The sequence below is a fragment of the Trematomus bernacchii genome, unplaced genomic scaffold, assembly GCF_902827165.1.
Source record: "Trematomus bernacchii unplaced genomic scaffold, fTreBer1.1, whole genome shotgun sequence".
In the NCBI taxonomy this organism is placed as follows: domain Eukaryota; kingdom Metazoa; phylum Chordata; class Actinopteri; order Perciformes; family Nototheniidae; genus Trematomus; species Trematomus bernacchii.
In genome coordinates this window covers 2,501-18,968 of record NW_022987786.1, presented here as the reverse complement: position 1 = coordinate 18,968, position 16,468 = coordinate 2,501, and the positions used below count along the sequence as shown (strand labels likewise).

The window sequence follows — 16,468 nt, the reverse complement described above, 5'->3', positions numbered from 1 at the left end:
ACCAACCAACCAACCAAATGGCCAATTGTTCCAGCAACCAATCAACCAACCAAACAAACAACCAACCAACCAATCAACCAACCAACATAAACAATCAACCAACTAACCAAACAACCAACCAAACAACATAAACAATCAACCAACCAACCAACCAATCGACCAAACAACCAACATAAACAATCAACCAACAAAACAATCAACCAACTAACCAACCAACCAACCAACCAATCAATCAACCAACCAAACAACCAACCAACCAACCAATCAATCAACCAATCAACCAACCAATCAATCAACCAACCAATCAATCAATCAACCAACCAATCAACCAACTAACCAACCAACCAACTTGAATATCTGGACATGTTTGATCTGAAGCTCTTTAAGGATCGTCAGGTAAAAACAGATTCAGTTTCCTGTGCAGCAATAGATTGAACGGACATCACTTTCACACATTTTAATAAAACAAATATTCTTAAAGGGATGTTTTGCCTTCACGTGACGCTTTAATTCATTGTAGATAAAAAAGGTAAATTGTGTCAAGAATAAATCTAAATCCTGGCGTTATATTCTGAAAGTTTGACTTTATTCTCAAAATGTTGACTTCGAGTTTGGCTTTGAATCACTGCGGCGGAAAGTTCAGCAATAACATTGATCATTATTTAGAAAAAATAAGTTACATCAGATCACAAAATCAAAACATTTTAAGAAAACGGTTTTAGCATTTCAGAATGAAGTGGAGGCAAGAAAAAGGTCAGAATATATTAAAGGAATTGTCATAATATTACAAAATGAAAAAGCATAAAGGAGTACAATTTAGAGGAAATTGTCAAAATATTTAGAAGATAAAGTCTTTTTTTTAGAAGATTAATTCATAATATTTTTAAATAAAGTTGTCAACGCTAGCTTTCTCTTTTAATAGAAACGTCATCCTCAAATAATTATGACTTTATCCCCGAAATATTACAACTTTTTCCTCTAAATATTACTTTATAAAATATTGGTGTTTCCCCAAAAATGTCAGTGTTCAGCCAAAAATAATTCTAACACTTTTTTCTCAAAATATTTTAAACTTCACAAAATCCCAGAAGGTTTTGGTAAAGGTCCGAGCTGTCCGAGGAAAGTCCCGTTAGCAACATAAAGGTTAAACTCCGTGATTATATATAATCCTGTTCCTTAAAGTGTCTGAAACTTTCTGCATTTCATTGTTTTGCTAAAAAGAAAATCCTGATTGTAGGTTCAAAACTATTTCCCGTGATCCTCCTCGGGTCCGGGGCCACAGTGTGAGACCCGGTCTTTATTCCCTTCTCAGGGTCCATAAGGCACTGCGCATCACTGCCGAGGATCAACAGTCTCTGAGAGAAATCCGACGAAAGCAAAGTCATCTTCATCTTCATCTTCATCTTCGGGCGAACAGACCAACGTTTTATTTAAAGCTGGTCTTCGCTCCGTCAGAGCGCCGATGAGTCGACTCTCTGAGCGCCTGCGGGCCGCAGAGGGGGGCGTCTGCAGAAAGAGACCTGAGGTTACTTTAAACCTTCCTTTTCATTAGACCTGGGGGGTCCAAACTTTGTTCTCCGAGGGCCACATATAGAAAAACATAAGAAGGGCTGGGCCGCTAACTAGAGGAGAGGGATATCGCCTCATAAGTTAAGTTATAAGTTAGCTAAATCAATCAAATACTTGAATGTGCATTAAGAAAAACAGACTCCTTAAAAAAAACTAAAATATTTCCTGTTCTTTTGTCAAATAAACAAACTTGAAAATAAATAATTGTCCCAACGACTTCAAAGACCCCCAGGGGCCGTACCTTTTGGGTCCGGCTGGGTTAGCAGCTGCTCCGTGTCGGGGGGGGCAGTTGGGCAGGGGGGCGACCAGACGAGGCTTCACAGGGACCAAAGGTTTGAGAGGGATCTGAGGAGAGCATCATGGGTAATAACTTTTAATTTGATTTGATTTATTTCGAACGTGTAAAACAATAATACAAAAGATAATACAAATAATGAAATGAAAGAAGAGAATTATGATACTGTACAAACTTAAAGGTGGGGTAGGTAATTTTGAAGAAACCGGCTCGAGTGCGCAAGAATTTGAAAATACACAGCCGGAAAAAATCTGCCACTTCCTCACAGAGCCCCTCCTCCAACACACACGACCAATGACCAATGAGGGCACGAGATAAGTTTGTGCACAGATGGAAGGCTGACAGGCAGGTAGGCCATCCAGTCATTTTAGCCGGGCCGGCTCAGATGATTGGTCGTGCTTTTTACAGAACTACAGCTTCCACAGGTGATATTTATTTATGGATTTATTGTCAAAGCACTTCAGATATTCATTGCTATCGGGATGTTAAGAGCATTCCATGGAATATAACAACAAGTGTATCTCGAGCCGGTTTCTCAAACTTACCTACCCCACCTTTAAGCAGTATCAGATTGATAAACAAAAATATTATTGACTTTCAAATGATCTATAAACAAATGATTTACCTAACTACACATCCGAAAAGAAGTGGGAAGAAGTTTACACTCATTTAATCCCACCCCCTCTCCCAGAAACTCAACAGTAACAGGTGCATTTCACCCGCCGGTGTAAATGTCCGATGCTCATTTCTGTTCCTGAACACACCTGTCTGATCCAATCACCTCACCTGAACTAAATCTGCTGTGACCTTATTCAGAGAAATGATTCAAATGAAAGCTATTCAGTTCGGAAAAAATATGATTCAACGTAGGGCTGTGCAATTAATCGTATTTTAATCGCAATTACGATTTTGGCCTGCCATAATTACGAAAACAAACATAATCGAAAAAAACTATTATTTTGCTTTGCTAGGTTGTGACAGTGCAACATATTTGATCTAATTTATTTTTGGTCTAATTTATTTTTATTTATCATATTTATATATGTTTAGTAGCTTGTGGAAGTGCGCTCCAAAATATTTGTTGATCTTGTTTATTGGTATTTATTATTTTGATATTATTTATTTAAATGTATCATTTATTTTTGTATTGGTTTTTCAGTTGAATTATACGTTCAGGGTAATCTACAGTTACAAAGATACTGTTGGAAATTATTATTTGTATTTGTTTTAAAGATCAATAAATGGATGTTTTCAAAGTCAATGAATAATCGTATTTAATAATCGTGATATCAATTATTAACCAAAATAATCGTGATTATGATTTTTGCCATAATCGCACAGCCTTAATTCAACGTTTTTTCTTCAGAGTTCTTCAGAATTAAAATATTTGCATAATTGATTTTTCAATGAAGAAGCTACATGCTAGCAGCTACATTTTAACAGTGTCATGCTAACAGCTACTTTTTAACAGCTACATGCTAACAGCTCAATTCTAGCAGCTACATACTAACAGCTACATTTTAACAGCTTCATGCTAGCAGCTACATTTTAACAGTGTCATGCTAACAGCTACTTTTTAACAGCTACATGCTAACAGCTCAATTCTAGCAGCTACATACTAACAGCTACATTTTAACAGCTTCATGCTAACAGCTACTTTTTAACAGCTTCATGCTAACAGCTACTTTTTAACAGCTACATGCTAACAGCTAAATTCTAGCAGCTACATACTAACAGCTACATTTTAACAGCTTCATGCTAACAGCTACTTTTTAACAGCTTCATGCTAACAGCTACTTTTTAACAGCTACATGCTAACAGCTCAATTCTAGCAGCTACATACCAACAGCTACATTTTAACAGCTTCATGCTAACAGCTACTTTTTAACAGCTTCATGCTAACAGCTACTTTTTAACAGCTACATGCTAACAGCTAAATTCTAGCAGCTACATACTAACAGCTACATTTTAACAGCTTCATGCTAACAGCTACTTTTTAACAGCTACATGCTAACAGCTAAATTCTAGCAGCTACATACTAACAGCTACATTTTAACAGCTTCATGCTAACAGCTACTTTTTAACAGCTTCACGCTAACAGCTACTTTTTAACAGCTACATGCTAACAGCTAAATTCTAGCAGCTACATACTAACAGCTACATTTTAACAGCTTCATGCTAACAGCTACTTTTTAACAGCTACATGCTAACAGCTAAATTCTAGCAGCTACATACTAACAGCTACATTTTAACAGCTTCATGCTAACAGCTACTTTTTAACAGCTACATGCTAACAGCTAAATTCTAGCAGCTACATACTAACAGCTACATTTTAACAGCTTCATGCTAACAGCTACTTTTTAACAGTGTCATGCTAACAGCTACTTTTTAACAGCTACATGCTAACAGCTAAATTCTAGCAGCTACATACTAACAGCTACATTTTAACAGCTTCATGCTAACAGCTACTTTTTAACAGCTTCATGCTAACAGCTACTTTTTAACAGCTACATGCTAACAGCTAAATTCTAGCAGCTACATACTAACAGCTACATTTTAACAGCTTCATGCTAACAGCTACTTTTTAACAGCTTCATGCTAACAGCTACTTTTTAACAGCTACATGCTAACAGCTATATTCTAGTAGCTGAATTCTAACAGGTCAATGTTAAAAGCTACAAACTCTCGGCTACATGCTAACAGCTACATGCTAACAGCTACATACTAGCAGCTACATGCTAACAACTACATACTAGCAGCTTCATGCTTACAACTACATTTTAACAGCTTCATGCTAACAACTACATTTTAACAGCTTCATGCTAACAGCAACATTTGAGCGGCTGAATTCCAACAGCTCTGTGTTAGAAGCTACAAACTATCTGCTATATGCTAACAGCTACATGCTAACAGGTGTACCTGTGCAGGTGTGCCAGGGTCAGGGGGGAGGGGCTTGTTGGGTGGAGCTGGTCTCCCGAGCAGCTGGAGGTTAGTGGGGGGAGGGGGGGCATTCAGTACAAGAGAGGGTTAAACAGGAACATCATGCTCAGACATATTTTTAATTTGAGTTATTAGTGCTGCATGCAGATAGAAACAGAGCAAAGGAGAGAACATGTACAAACATCATGCAGTGAAGTGAATGAATTCAGACTGAAATCTGATGACTTTAATGATATCAGTCAATCAACTCGGGGAGATCAAGAAAATATATGGTCAATTACATGTATTAATCATTAGTCTATCAAAGCACTTCTACAAGTCAGCATTCACCCACCGTTTAAATCAAAATAATTACACAACAAATCTGAATTTGCAGCTTTCAAATGATGATTTAAAGTCACCATTATAAATGCAGCTTCAAACTCTTTAGTAGAAGAAGACTGTATTAAACTTTGCAGAAACTGTACAGGTGAGTGTACCTGAGCGGGGGGGTCGCAGGGCAGAGGCTTGCTGGGGGGGGCAGGTCGCTGGTTAGCAGGTTAAAGCAGAAATAAAAGTTACAGAGCAGCAGGGTCAGAAATAAGAGACGATAAAACATTTTCTCTGATCATGATTTAACTCGGACGCTAGCACAGACGTTAGCACAGAGAAGCTAACATACAGAGACGTTAGCACAGAGACGCTAACACACAGACGTTAGCACAGAGACGCTAACACACAGAGACGTTAGCACAGAGACGCTAACACAAAGAGACGCTAACACAAAGAGACGTTAGCACAGAGACGCTAACACACAGAGACGTTAGCACAGAGACGCTAACACACAGAGACGTTAGCACAGAGACGCTAACACACAGACGTTAGCACAGAGACGCTAACACACAGAGACGTTAGCACAGAGACGCTAACACACAGAGACGCTAACACAAAGAGACGTTGGCACAGAGACGCTAACACACAGACGTTAGCATAGAGGCGCTAACACACAGAGACGTTAGCACAGAGACGCTAACACACAGACGTTAGCACAGAGACGCTAACACACAGACGTTTATGAGGTGTGATTTGTGCCAAAGACTGAACTCACTGAGCAGCCAATCGTGTCGATCGTCGCCTACCATGCCGTGAACTATGCCGCGAGAGAAATAACCTCACACTCTCGTTGCCACCCCTCTCGTCTGAGAAGCTACGTGACGTCTGCGTCTGAAGTTACTTTACTTACACCAAATAACCCAGTAATGTTACAGCTACTTAGTTGCTGTTCAAGCTAGACTCTATTTCAATATAGTTTTGGTATTAAAATAACGTTACACCTCTTGTATGCCCTGAATGCAAAAACAACCACAGACAAGAATATATATTTTTAATTATCAAAATGATAACAAAGGCTGAAACACAGGAGAAGCCTGTCTTCCCTTGGTCTCCAGGAGAAAACTGTATATCACCAAGTTTTCATATAGTTTTGTGTGTGAAATAGATCGCTGCAGTGAACACGACTTTATGTATTTGTTTATGGTTTATTTGATTTGGAGGGATGCAGTATACATAGAAGTTCAGAGAAGAGGCAACCCCTATTGTTTATTTTATTTCATTTCATTGTGGCACCATGGCAGAGGCAAATATAGAGTTAATGTGCGGAGATTATAATGTCCCGTTTACTAAAATATGTAGGCTATTGTTTTTTATGTTTAGTTGATAAAATAGTCACTGTGCTACATTTTGCTGCACTCAAGCATCTGAAGACGAGTTGTGTCCCCCTTTGGCCACAAGGGGGAGTATATATATATTGTGTATATATATATATTTTGTATAGATGTTGCAACTATACAGAGCTTTGGCAATACTATATGTAACTGAGGTCATGCTAATAAAGCTATTGAATTGAATTGAGTATACCTTAAGTGAGCTGTCAGGAGGAAACAAAGGTTCACCAACACATTGCACTTTAATGCTGAGAAAGTACGAAGACGTGAAACGATGTGCTGCAATGTCTGTGTATCTTTGAAGAATGCCAAGTAAAGGAAGAAAGTAATAACTCGCACTGAGTCTTAATACATTACTTTATTTCTATTATATAAAAACACTATCCAATGATTTATTATGTTTGTGATTTATTATGTTTGTGATTTATTATGTTTGTATCAGGCTACAATATAGAAAGAAATGTGGCTCATAATGTTCGCTCACTTACTTTCTGCTTCGTCATTCTATACCATAGGGGGTTCTGAATAAATCAGTGATTTTAGCACATTTCGCTGCCTTTTGTTGCAGGGTGGGGGTCCATCCTTCCACAATAATTAACCTTGCCGTCAGTTTCAGTCGGTCCAGTCCACACTAATGTAAACAGCAGCGCGCTGGTCTCGTGAGGAACGGAGAGTGGAACAACCAATCACATCTTCATTATTCTCCTGAAATGTAAATGTGCCCATTCGCCAGTCTGACACATAGACTGTATATAAAGGTCTGGTCTGACAGGTGCGTGGTTCTCACTGCGCTTCATACCGGTGCAACTTTGAACACCTTCAATATATGCCACATTAATGGATTTGGCCTGCAGTCACCGCATCTGGGCTGAATTAAACACGTATTATTTTAGTCCTGTGTGTTTATTAGAGGCCATGTCAGCAGGCCACATCATGCCAGCGTTGCGTTCACAAGACATACAAGCCACAAACTGGCAATCGAAACATGCTACAACCTCGGGGCAGTAGCACCTGAGGGACAGTGAATGAGACACAGAGACACACCCAAACACACCTTGAGGGAGGGACAGCTCAGTGCAGCGATCAGCTGTTCGAGAGAGAGAGAGAGTGATACCAATACTGTGCCTCCAAACTACTGTAGGAGCGGAATCATTCGAAAAATATAATGCTAGGATAATGCTATACAATGCTAACGGAGGCGAGACATACGTTATTCACACGCTTATCCACACGTACGTTATTCACGCGCATATCCACACGTACGTTATCAACACGCATATCTAAGATAGCGCTTTTTAAGCTACGCCGCCGCCACGTGAGCGCGTACTTTGAGCGCACATATGATACGTTGCCGTGACGTCTGACATCGTCGTGACGTCGCCTGTATTCTACGTCAACCCATTCAAAATTGATGGAGGCGTTGGCGCACGTTCACACGTTAGTTATCCGCTCAGTCAGCTTAGTTGTCTGTTCTTTGGCACAAATCACACCTCATAGACGTTAGCACAGAGACATTAGCAAACAGACGTTAGCATAGAGACGCCAACACACAGACGTTAGCACAGACGTTAGCACAGAAGTTAGCACAGAGACGTTAGCACAGAGACGTAAACGCAGAGATGTTAGCACAAAGATGTAAGCACAGAGACGCTAACAAACACAGACGTTAGCACAGTAGTCAGCACCAGTGGCGTCTCCTGGCCTGGGCATTCGGGGCTTTAACACAAGTCATGTGCACGGAAATGCTGTTCAACCATTGGTCAGACATTAAGGGGGTAAAAACGCAAATCCCGACAATTTCTACCGGAGCCTCCGCCATGGAGCATCGGCACTTTATCGGCAGGTTATTTTCATGCTGCTGTTAATCTGGAGATCAACAGACTCTAGCGGCCCGCGCATATGATTATAGAATCAGACAACGTCCGTTAAAAAACATTATAACACATATAATGAGAGACGTTCTGCAGTAAGGAGGGGGTTTCACCGACGACAGGTGTTCTTAATTTTAAGTAGTTGACGGAGCATTTTTACTTTACACGACACTGTTGAACACTTCATCCTGCTTCACTCTTTAACTGAACAACCGCGGATGTCTTGAAAGACTCTTTCTCTAAAGATTTTTGAAGACATCCGCGTTCTTGTGACACGTAAATACTACACTTCCTATGTTTTGGTGCGGACTGCGTTCACACCAGCAATGAACCGCTCCAGAGTTCGCAAGCAAGCGTTCCGAGACCACCTATTTTAGCGGACCAGAGTCCGGTTGTTTAGTTCACTTAAGAGGTCTCGGACTGTGTTCACACCGACCCAAATGAACCGCACCAAGCGGCTAAACGCACCAGGGTTCGATTCAACCGGACTATAAAAGGCTGGTGTGAATGCTCAGAGGCTCAGGTGAGCTAAAGGACTCTCTGAGTGTTTAGATAGTTAGTCTAAGTTATCTCAGTGGGTCTCAAACGGTTTGGTCACAAATTATTCAAAAGATTATTTCCGCGGCACACCTTCATATGATCATTATAGTTATATAAAAAAAAGAGAATAAAGGAAAAACAGTTATGAAATACTATATGGCAGTAAAACAAGAATAGAGTTTAAAAGGGGAGTGATTAGTAAAATATCCATAAAGAAAAAGTACATCTGTTTAGTTCTGCTTCATATGGGTGTTGAGAGAGGTATCCATAGATCTCTTCATGTTGCTCTCAAAGTGCACCAGATTGATGCTTTTAACTTCAATATTTAAAAAATCTTCCAGGGGGAGCATCCCCCCGGACCCCCCTAGTGGAGGTGAGGTCCACCCCCCACTCAAAAAAATACCACTTTACCCCTGCCTATATGCCGTGAGCTGATTATCGAGCCTTCATTGTAACAGTCGCGGGTGTACTGTGTGTGTGTGTGAGTGTGGGGAGTGTTGCAGTGAAAAATGCCACTGTAGTGCCGCCGCCACTGTGGGCTAAGCCCCGAATGTTTTCAGGTCCAGGCGACGCCCCTGGTCAGCACACAGACGCTAACACACAGAGACGTTAGCACAGAGATGCTAACACACAGACGTTAGCACAGAGATGCTAACACACAGAGACGTTAGCACAGAGATGCTAACACACAGAGACGTTAGCGCAGAGAGGTTAGCACAGAGAGGTTAGCACAAAGAGGTTAGCACAGAGAGGTTAGCGCAGAGAGGTTAGCACAGAGACGTTAGCACAGAGACGTTAGCACAGAGACGTTAGCACAGAGACGTTAGCGCAGAGAGGTTAGCACAGAGACGTTAGCACAAAGAGGTTAGCACAGAGAGGTTAGCAAAGAGATTTAAATAAACAGAAGTTAGCACAGAGACGTTAGCATAGAGACATTAGCACCTGGTTACCTGTGGGGGAGGGTTTAGGGGCGGGGTCGGGGGGGAGGGGCTTAGTGGGAGCAGTAGGTCGGTCATGAACCTGATGAAACAGGAAACAGGAAGCAGAGAAACAGCTGACACATGCGCAGAAGAAGGTCAGACCAGCAGCTTGTTGACGTGAGAAACCTCTGCAGCGTGATGTTGACTCACTTTCTGTAACTTTATTTCACCATGTGTTGCAACCACGTTCAATACACCTGCATTCAAGTGATATCAACACTGGTAGAAGTACTCAGGTCTTGTACTTGAGTAAAGTAGAAGTACTCAGGTCTTGTACTTGAGTAAAGTAGAAGTACTCAGATCTTGTACTTGAGTAAAAGTAGAAGTACTCAGGTCTTGTACTTGAGTAACAGTAGAAGTACTCAGATCTTGTACTTGAGTAACAGTAGAAGTACTCAGATCTTGTACTTGAGTAAAGTAGAAGTACTCAGGTCTTGTACTTGAGTAAAGTAGAAGTACTCAGGTCTTGTACTTGAGTAAAGTAGAAGTACTCAGATCTTGTACTTGAGTAAAGTAGAAGTACTCAGGTCTTGTACTTGAGTAACAGTAGAAGTACTCAGATCTTGTACTTGAGTAAAGTAGAAGTACTCAGATCTTGTACTTGAGTAAAGTAGAAGTACTCAGATCTTGTACTTGAGTAACAGTAGAAGTACTCAGATCTTGTACTTGAGTTAAAGTAGAAGTACTCAGATCTTGTACTTGAGTAAAGTAGAAGTACTCAGGTCTTGTACTTGAGTAAAGTAGAAGTACTCAGGTCTTGTACTTGAGTAAAGTAGAAGTACTCAGATCTTGTACTTGAGTAAAGTAGAAGTACTCAGGTCTTGTACTTGAGTAAAGTAGAAGTACTCAGGTCTTGTACTTGAGTAAAGTAGAAGTACTCAGATCTTGTACTTGAGTAAAGTAGAAGTACTCAGGTCTTGTACTTGAGTAAAGTAGAAGTACTCAGGTCTTGTACTTGAGTAAAGTAGAAGTACTCAGATCTTGTACTTGAGTAAAAGTAGAAGTACTCAGGTCTTGTACTTGAGTAACAGTAGAAGTACTCAGATCTTGTACTTGAGTAACAGTAGAAGTACTCAGGTCTTGTACTTGAGTAAAAGTAGAAGTACTCAGATCTTGTACTTGAGTAAAAGTAGAAGTACTCAGATCTTGTACTTGAGTAAAGTAGAAGTACTCAGGTCTTGTACTTGAGTAACAGTAGAAGTACTCAGATCTTGTACTTGAGTAACAGTAGAAGTACTCAGATCTTGTACTTGAGTAACAGTAGAAGTACTCAGGTCTTGTACTTGAGTAAAAGTAGAAGTACTCAGGTCTTGTACTTGAGTAAAAGTAGAAGTACTCAGGTCTTGTACTTGAGTAAAGTAGAAGTACTCAGGTCTTGTACTTGAGTAAAAGTAGAAGTACTCAGATCTTGTACTTGAGTAAAAGTAGAAGTACTCAGATCTGTACTCGAGTAAAAGTAGAGTAATAAGTACCAGAGAAGTACTCAGATCTTGTTCTTGAGTAACAGTAGAAGTACTCAGATCTTGTACTTGAGTAAAAGTAGAAGTACTCAGATCTTGTACTTGAGTAAAAGTAGAAGTACTCAGATCTTGTACTTGAGTAAAAGTAGAAGTATTCAGATCTTGTACTTGAGTAAAAGTAGAAGTATTCAGATCTTGTACTTGAGTAAAAGTAGAAGTACTCAGATCTTGTTCTTGAGTAAAAGTAGAAGTACTCAGATCTTGTACTTGAGTAAAAGTAGAAGTACTCAGATCTTGTACTTGAGTAGAAGTAGAAGTACCAGAGTGTAGGAATACTCTGTTACAGTAAAAGTCCTGCATTCAAAATGTTCCTCAAGTGAAAGTAGAAAAGTATTATCATCAAAATATAGTGAAAGTAGCGACAGTAAAAGTAGTCATTGTGCAGATTGGTCCATTTCAGAATAATATATATGATATGTTTTATAATGATTGATCATGAAAGTGTTCTCAAAGCTGGTAAAGGTGCAGCTAGTTTGAATGACTTTGTATACTGCAGGGTAGCTTGTGGATTTACTCCAGGTGGAACTAAAGTCTGATTTAACACTTGATTATATTTCACATCATTCATCCACATCTGTGAAGTAACTAAAGGGATTAAATACATGTAGTGGAGGAAAAGTACACCATGTACCTCTGAACTGTAGTGGAGTAAAAGTATGAAGTAGCAACAAATGGAAATACTCAAGTAAAGTACAAGTACCTCTAAGACACAGTTGAGGAAATGTGAAAGCTTTAAGAGCCGAAGTGAAAGCAGGACTTCCAGTTTCTGTCCTCGCTGACTTTTATCACTAATAAAGAGACAAACATCACGCCGGAGGTTTCAAAGAAAGACGCAGGGTTTATTTTTGGGTTTTTTTAGCGAATGGACACCGTTTCCTTTGCAGGTTAAACCTCACAGCTGGACAGAAGAGACTGTGTCTGTTGTCAGATCTCTCATTCCCCTGATAGGTGGAGAGTTGCCCATACAGGCGGAGCACCCCGTTACTGACGTCAGTGCGTGTTCAAATCTGAATCAGTCTGTATCAAATCCGTTGCAGCCCCGTTTTTTAGAGATTTGGGTATGGAGGAAAAGAGAGAGGGTTTTATTTTCTGACGCTGCGTGAGTTCCCCGACGCACCGGGGACACATATGTATGTATAAAAGACATCACAAAGTGCATTTTGCATGATAGGTCCCCTTTAAGTTGTAAAAGTTGCCCGAATTGAACAAAAAAACAACAAATATTTTATCATATCGGTGGTCAGTGAAGGCATCGTTGCCGTGGTTACCTCTTTGTGAAGGGGGGTCAGAGGGATGTCCGGCGGTGCGTTCAGGTGAAATCGGAGAGGTCGGACCTGCTCTCCGTTCCTGCGGTCGGCTCGCTCCATCACCGGCGTCCTGAACACAGACACTAACAATGAGACCCTGAACACAGACACTAACAACGAGACCCTGAACACAGACACTAACACTGAGACCCTGAACACAGACACTAACACTGAGACCCTGAACACAGACACTAACAATGAGACCCTGAACACAGACACTAACAACGAGACCCTGAACACAGACACTAACAATGAGACCCTGAACACAGACACTAACAACGAGACCCTGAACACAGACACTAACAACGAGACCCTGAACACAGACACTAACAATGAGACCCTGAACACAGACACTAACAATGAGACCCTGAACACAGACACTAACAACGAGACCTGAACACAGACACTAACAACGAGACCCTGAACAGAGACACTAACACTGAGACCCTGAACACAGACACTAACACTGAGACCCTGAACACAGACACTAACACTGAGACCCTCAACAGAGACACTAACAATGAGACCCTGAACAGAGACACTAACAATGAGACCCTGAACAGAGACACTAACACTGAGACCCTGAACACAGACACTAACACTGAGACCCTCAACAGAGACACTAACACTGAGACCCTGAACACAGACACAAACAATGAGACCCTGAACAGAGACACTAACAATGAGACCCTGAACAGAGACACTAACAATGAGACCCTGAACAGAGACACTAACACTGAGACCCTGAACAGAGACACTAACAATGAGACCCTGAACACAGACACTAACAATGAGACCCTGAACACAGACACAAACAATGAGACCCTGAACACAGACACTAACACTGAGACCATGAACACTAACAACGAGACCCTGAACACTAACACTGAGACCCTGAACAGAGACACTAACACTGAGACCCTGAACAGAGACACTAACACTGAGACCCTGAACAGAGACACTAACACTGAGACCCTGAACAGAGACACTAACACTGAGACCCTGAACACAGACACTAACAATGAGACCCTGAACAGAGACACTAACAATGAGACCCTGAACAGAGACACTAACAATGAGACCCTGAACACAGACACTAACACTGAGACCCTGAACACAGACACTAACACTGAGACCCTGAACAGAGACACTAACAACGAGACCCTGAACACTAACAATGAGACCCTGAACACAGACACTAACACTGAGACCCTGAACACAGACACTAACACTGAGACCCTGAACAGAGACACTAACAACGAGACCCTGAACACTAACAATGAGACCCTGAACACAGACACTAACACTGAGACCCTGAACACAGACACTAACAATGAGACCCTGAACACTAACAATGAGACCCTGAACACAGACACTAACACTGAGACCCTGAACACAGACACTAACAATGAGACCCTGAACAGAGACACTAACAATGAGACCCTGAACAGAGACACTAACAATGAGACCCTGAACAGAGACACTAACAATGAGACCCTGAACACAGACACTAACAATGAGACCCTGAACAGAGACACTAACAATGAGACCCTGAACACTAACAATGAGACCCTGAACAGAGACACTAACACTGAGACCCTGAACAGAGACACTAACAACGAGACCCTGAACACTAACAATGAGACCCTGAACACAGACACTAACACTGAGACCCTGAACACAGACACTAACAATGAGACCCTGAACACAGACACTAACAATGAGACCCTGAACAGAGACACTAACGCTGAGACCCTGAACAGAGACACTAACGCTGAGACCCTGAACACAGACACTAACAATGAGACCCTGAACACAGACACTAACAATGAGACCCTGAACAGAGACACTAACAATGAGACCCTGAACAGAGACACTAACAATGAGACCCTGAACAGAGACACTAACAATGAGACCCTGAACACAGACACTAACAATGAGACCCTGAACAGAGACACTAACAATGAGACCCTGAACACTAACAATGAGACCCTGAACAGAGACACTAACACTGAGACCCTGAACAGAGACACTAACAACGAGACCCTGAACACTAACAATGAGACCCTGAACACAGACACTAACACTGAGACCCTGAACACAGACACTAACAATGAGACCCTGAACACAGACACTAACAATGAGACCCTGAACAGAGACACTAACGCTGAGACCCTGAACAGAGACACTAACGCTGAGACCCTGAACACAGACACTAACAATGAGACCCTGAACACAGACACTAACAATGAGACCCTGAACACTAACAATGAGACCCTGAACAGAGACACTAACGCTGAGACCCTGAACAGAGACACTAACACTGAGACCCTGAACACAGACACTAACACTGAGACCCTGAACACAGACACTAACACTGAGACCCTGAACACAGACACTAACACTGAGACCCTGAACACAGACACTAACAATGAGACCCTGAACACAGACACTAACACTGAGACCCTGAACACAGACACTAACAATGAGACCCTGAACACAGACACTAACACTGAGACCCTGAACACAGACACTAACAATGAGACCCTGAACACAGACACTAACAATGAGACCCTGAACAGAGACACTGAGACCCTCAACACAGACACTAACAATGAGACCCTGAACACATCACAGCGGTGCGTTCAAGGACACTTACACAGATAACATACGTATTTTTTAATGAGTGTTACATTTGACTCACTTTAAAAACAGATTTCTCTAAAAACAGACAAATTACACTCTTAAAAAATAGTTTAAACAAAACCCTCATTAAATGAAATAAAGCACGTGATATGTCTTTAGAAAGCGAGCTCTAACACATCGACAGACACACAATAATCACCACTAACACTTAAACACAACACAAGAGGCGTTCAGGGTCTGTGCTGCAGTGGGAACAATCGGCGTCTCTTGGCTGGTATCAAACTGACTGAGGATTTATCTTATAATTAAATAACAACAATCAGACTTAAAGCTGCACCTTGCTAACCCTCTTCAAGTTTTCAGGACTACATTACCCAGAAGCCTCTCTGTTCTGAACTACAGACTGTTATTTTAAATACAGGTTTATAACCGTTGCTCGAAATGTCCTTTTTATTTTCTCTTTAGATTTATAATGTGTTTAAAAATTATCATAACTTGAAAGGTATTGCAGTAAAAAGGACACACACGCACACGCACGCACGCGCGCACGCACGCACGCACGCACGCACGCACGCACGCACGCACGCACGCACGCACACACACACACACACACCACACACACCACACACACACACACACACACACACACACACACACACACAACACACACACACCACACACACACACACCACACACACACACACACACACACACACACACACACACACACACACACACACACACACACACACACACACACACACACACACACACTAACAGACGGTGTGCAGCTTTAAGGTCTGAAGAGGAGCTCCTCTGCAGTCAGAGAGACGAAGGTCGACCTCACATGTATGTAGTTAACCTCTCACAGTACCTGCAGACGTGTTCAGGTACCAGGTCCAGCATCTCACACTGAGACACACTGCATCATGGGTAAAGAAAGCTTATTTTGTAAACAACAACAAAACATCTGTTGACTGTTTCTGTCGTCAATAACCCACCGTGAGGATGCACCTCAGCGTGTCAGGTGTTCTGAAACATATCTTTATATTTGAATTAAATAGTTTTCATATCACCAAAATAAAACTAAAGGCACT

At 41.3% G+C, this 16,468-nt stretch overlaps 1 protein-coding gene across 2 annotated transcripts in view; it reads right to left on the bottom strand.

The window, feature by feature from the left end:
* Window positions 1–669: 669 nt before the first annotated feature.
* The window catches only part of LOC117497575 (non-classical arabinogalactan protein 31-like), a 16,917-nt gene continuing 1,118 nt past the window's right edge, over window positions 670–16,468 (bottom strand). Inside the window, exons 3-7 of one of the 2 annotated variants that reach the window (XM_034149543.1) lie at window positions 12,687–12,795; window positions 5,284–5,331; window positions 4,784–4,846; window positions 1,811–1,914; window positions 670–1,506 (exon numbers count right to left, since the gene is read on the bottom strand). In XM_034149543.1, the coding sequence (XP_034005434.1) occupies window positions 1,452–1,506; window positions 1,811–1,914; window positions 4,784–4,846; window positions 5,284–5,331; window positions 12,687–12,795 (379 nt within the window). In that variant the 3' untranslated portion in view covers window positions 670–1,451. The remainder of the gene's footprint in view (window positions 1,507–1,810; window positions 1,915–4,783; window positions 4,847–5,283; window positions 5,332–12,686; window positions 12,796–16,468) is intronic. The other variant, XM_034149544.1, reaches the window with a different exon arrangement.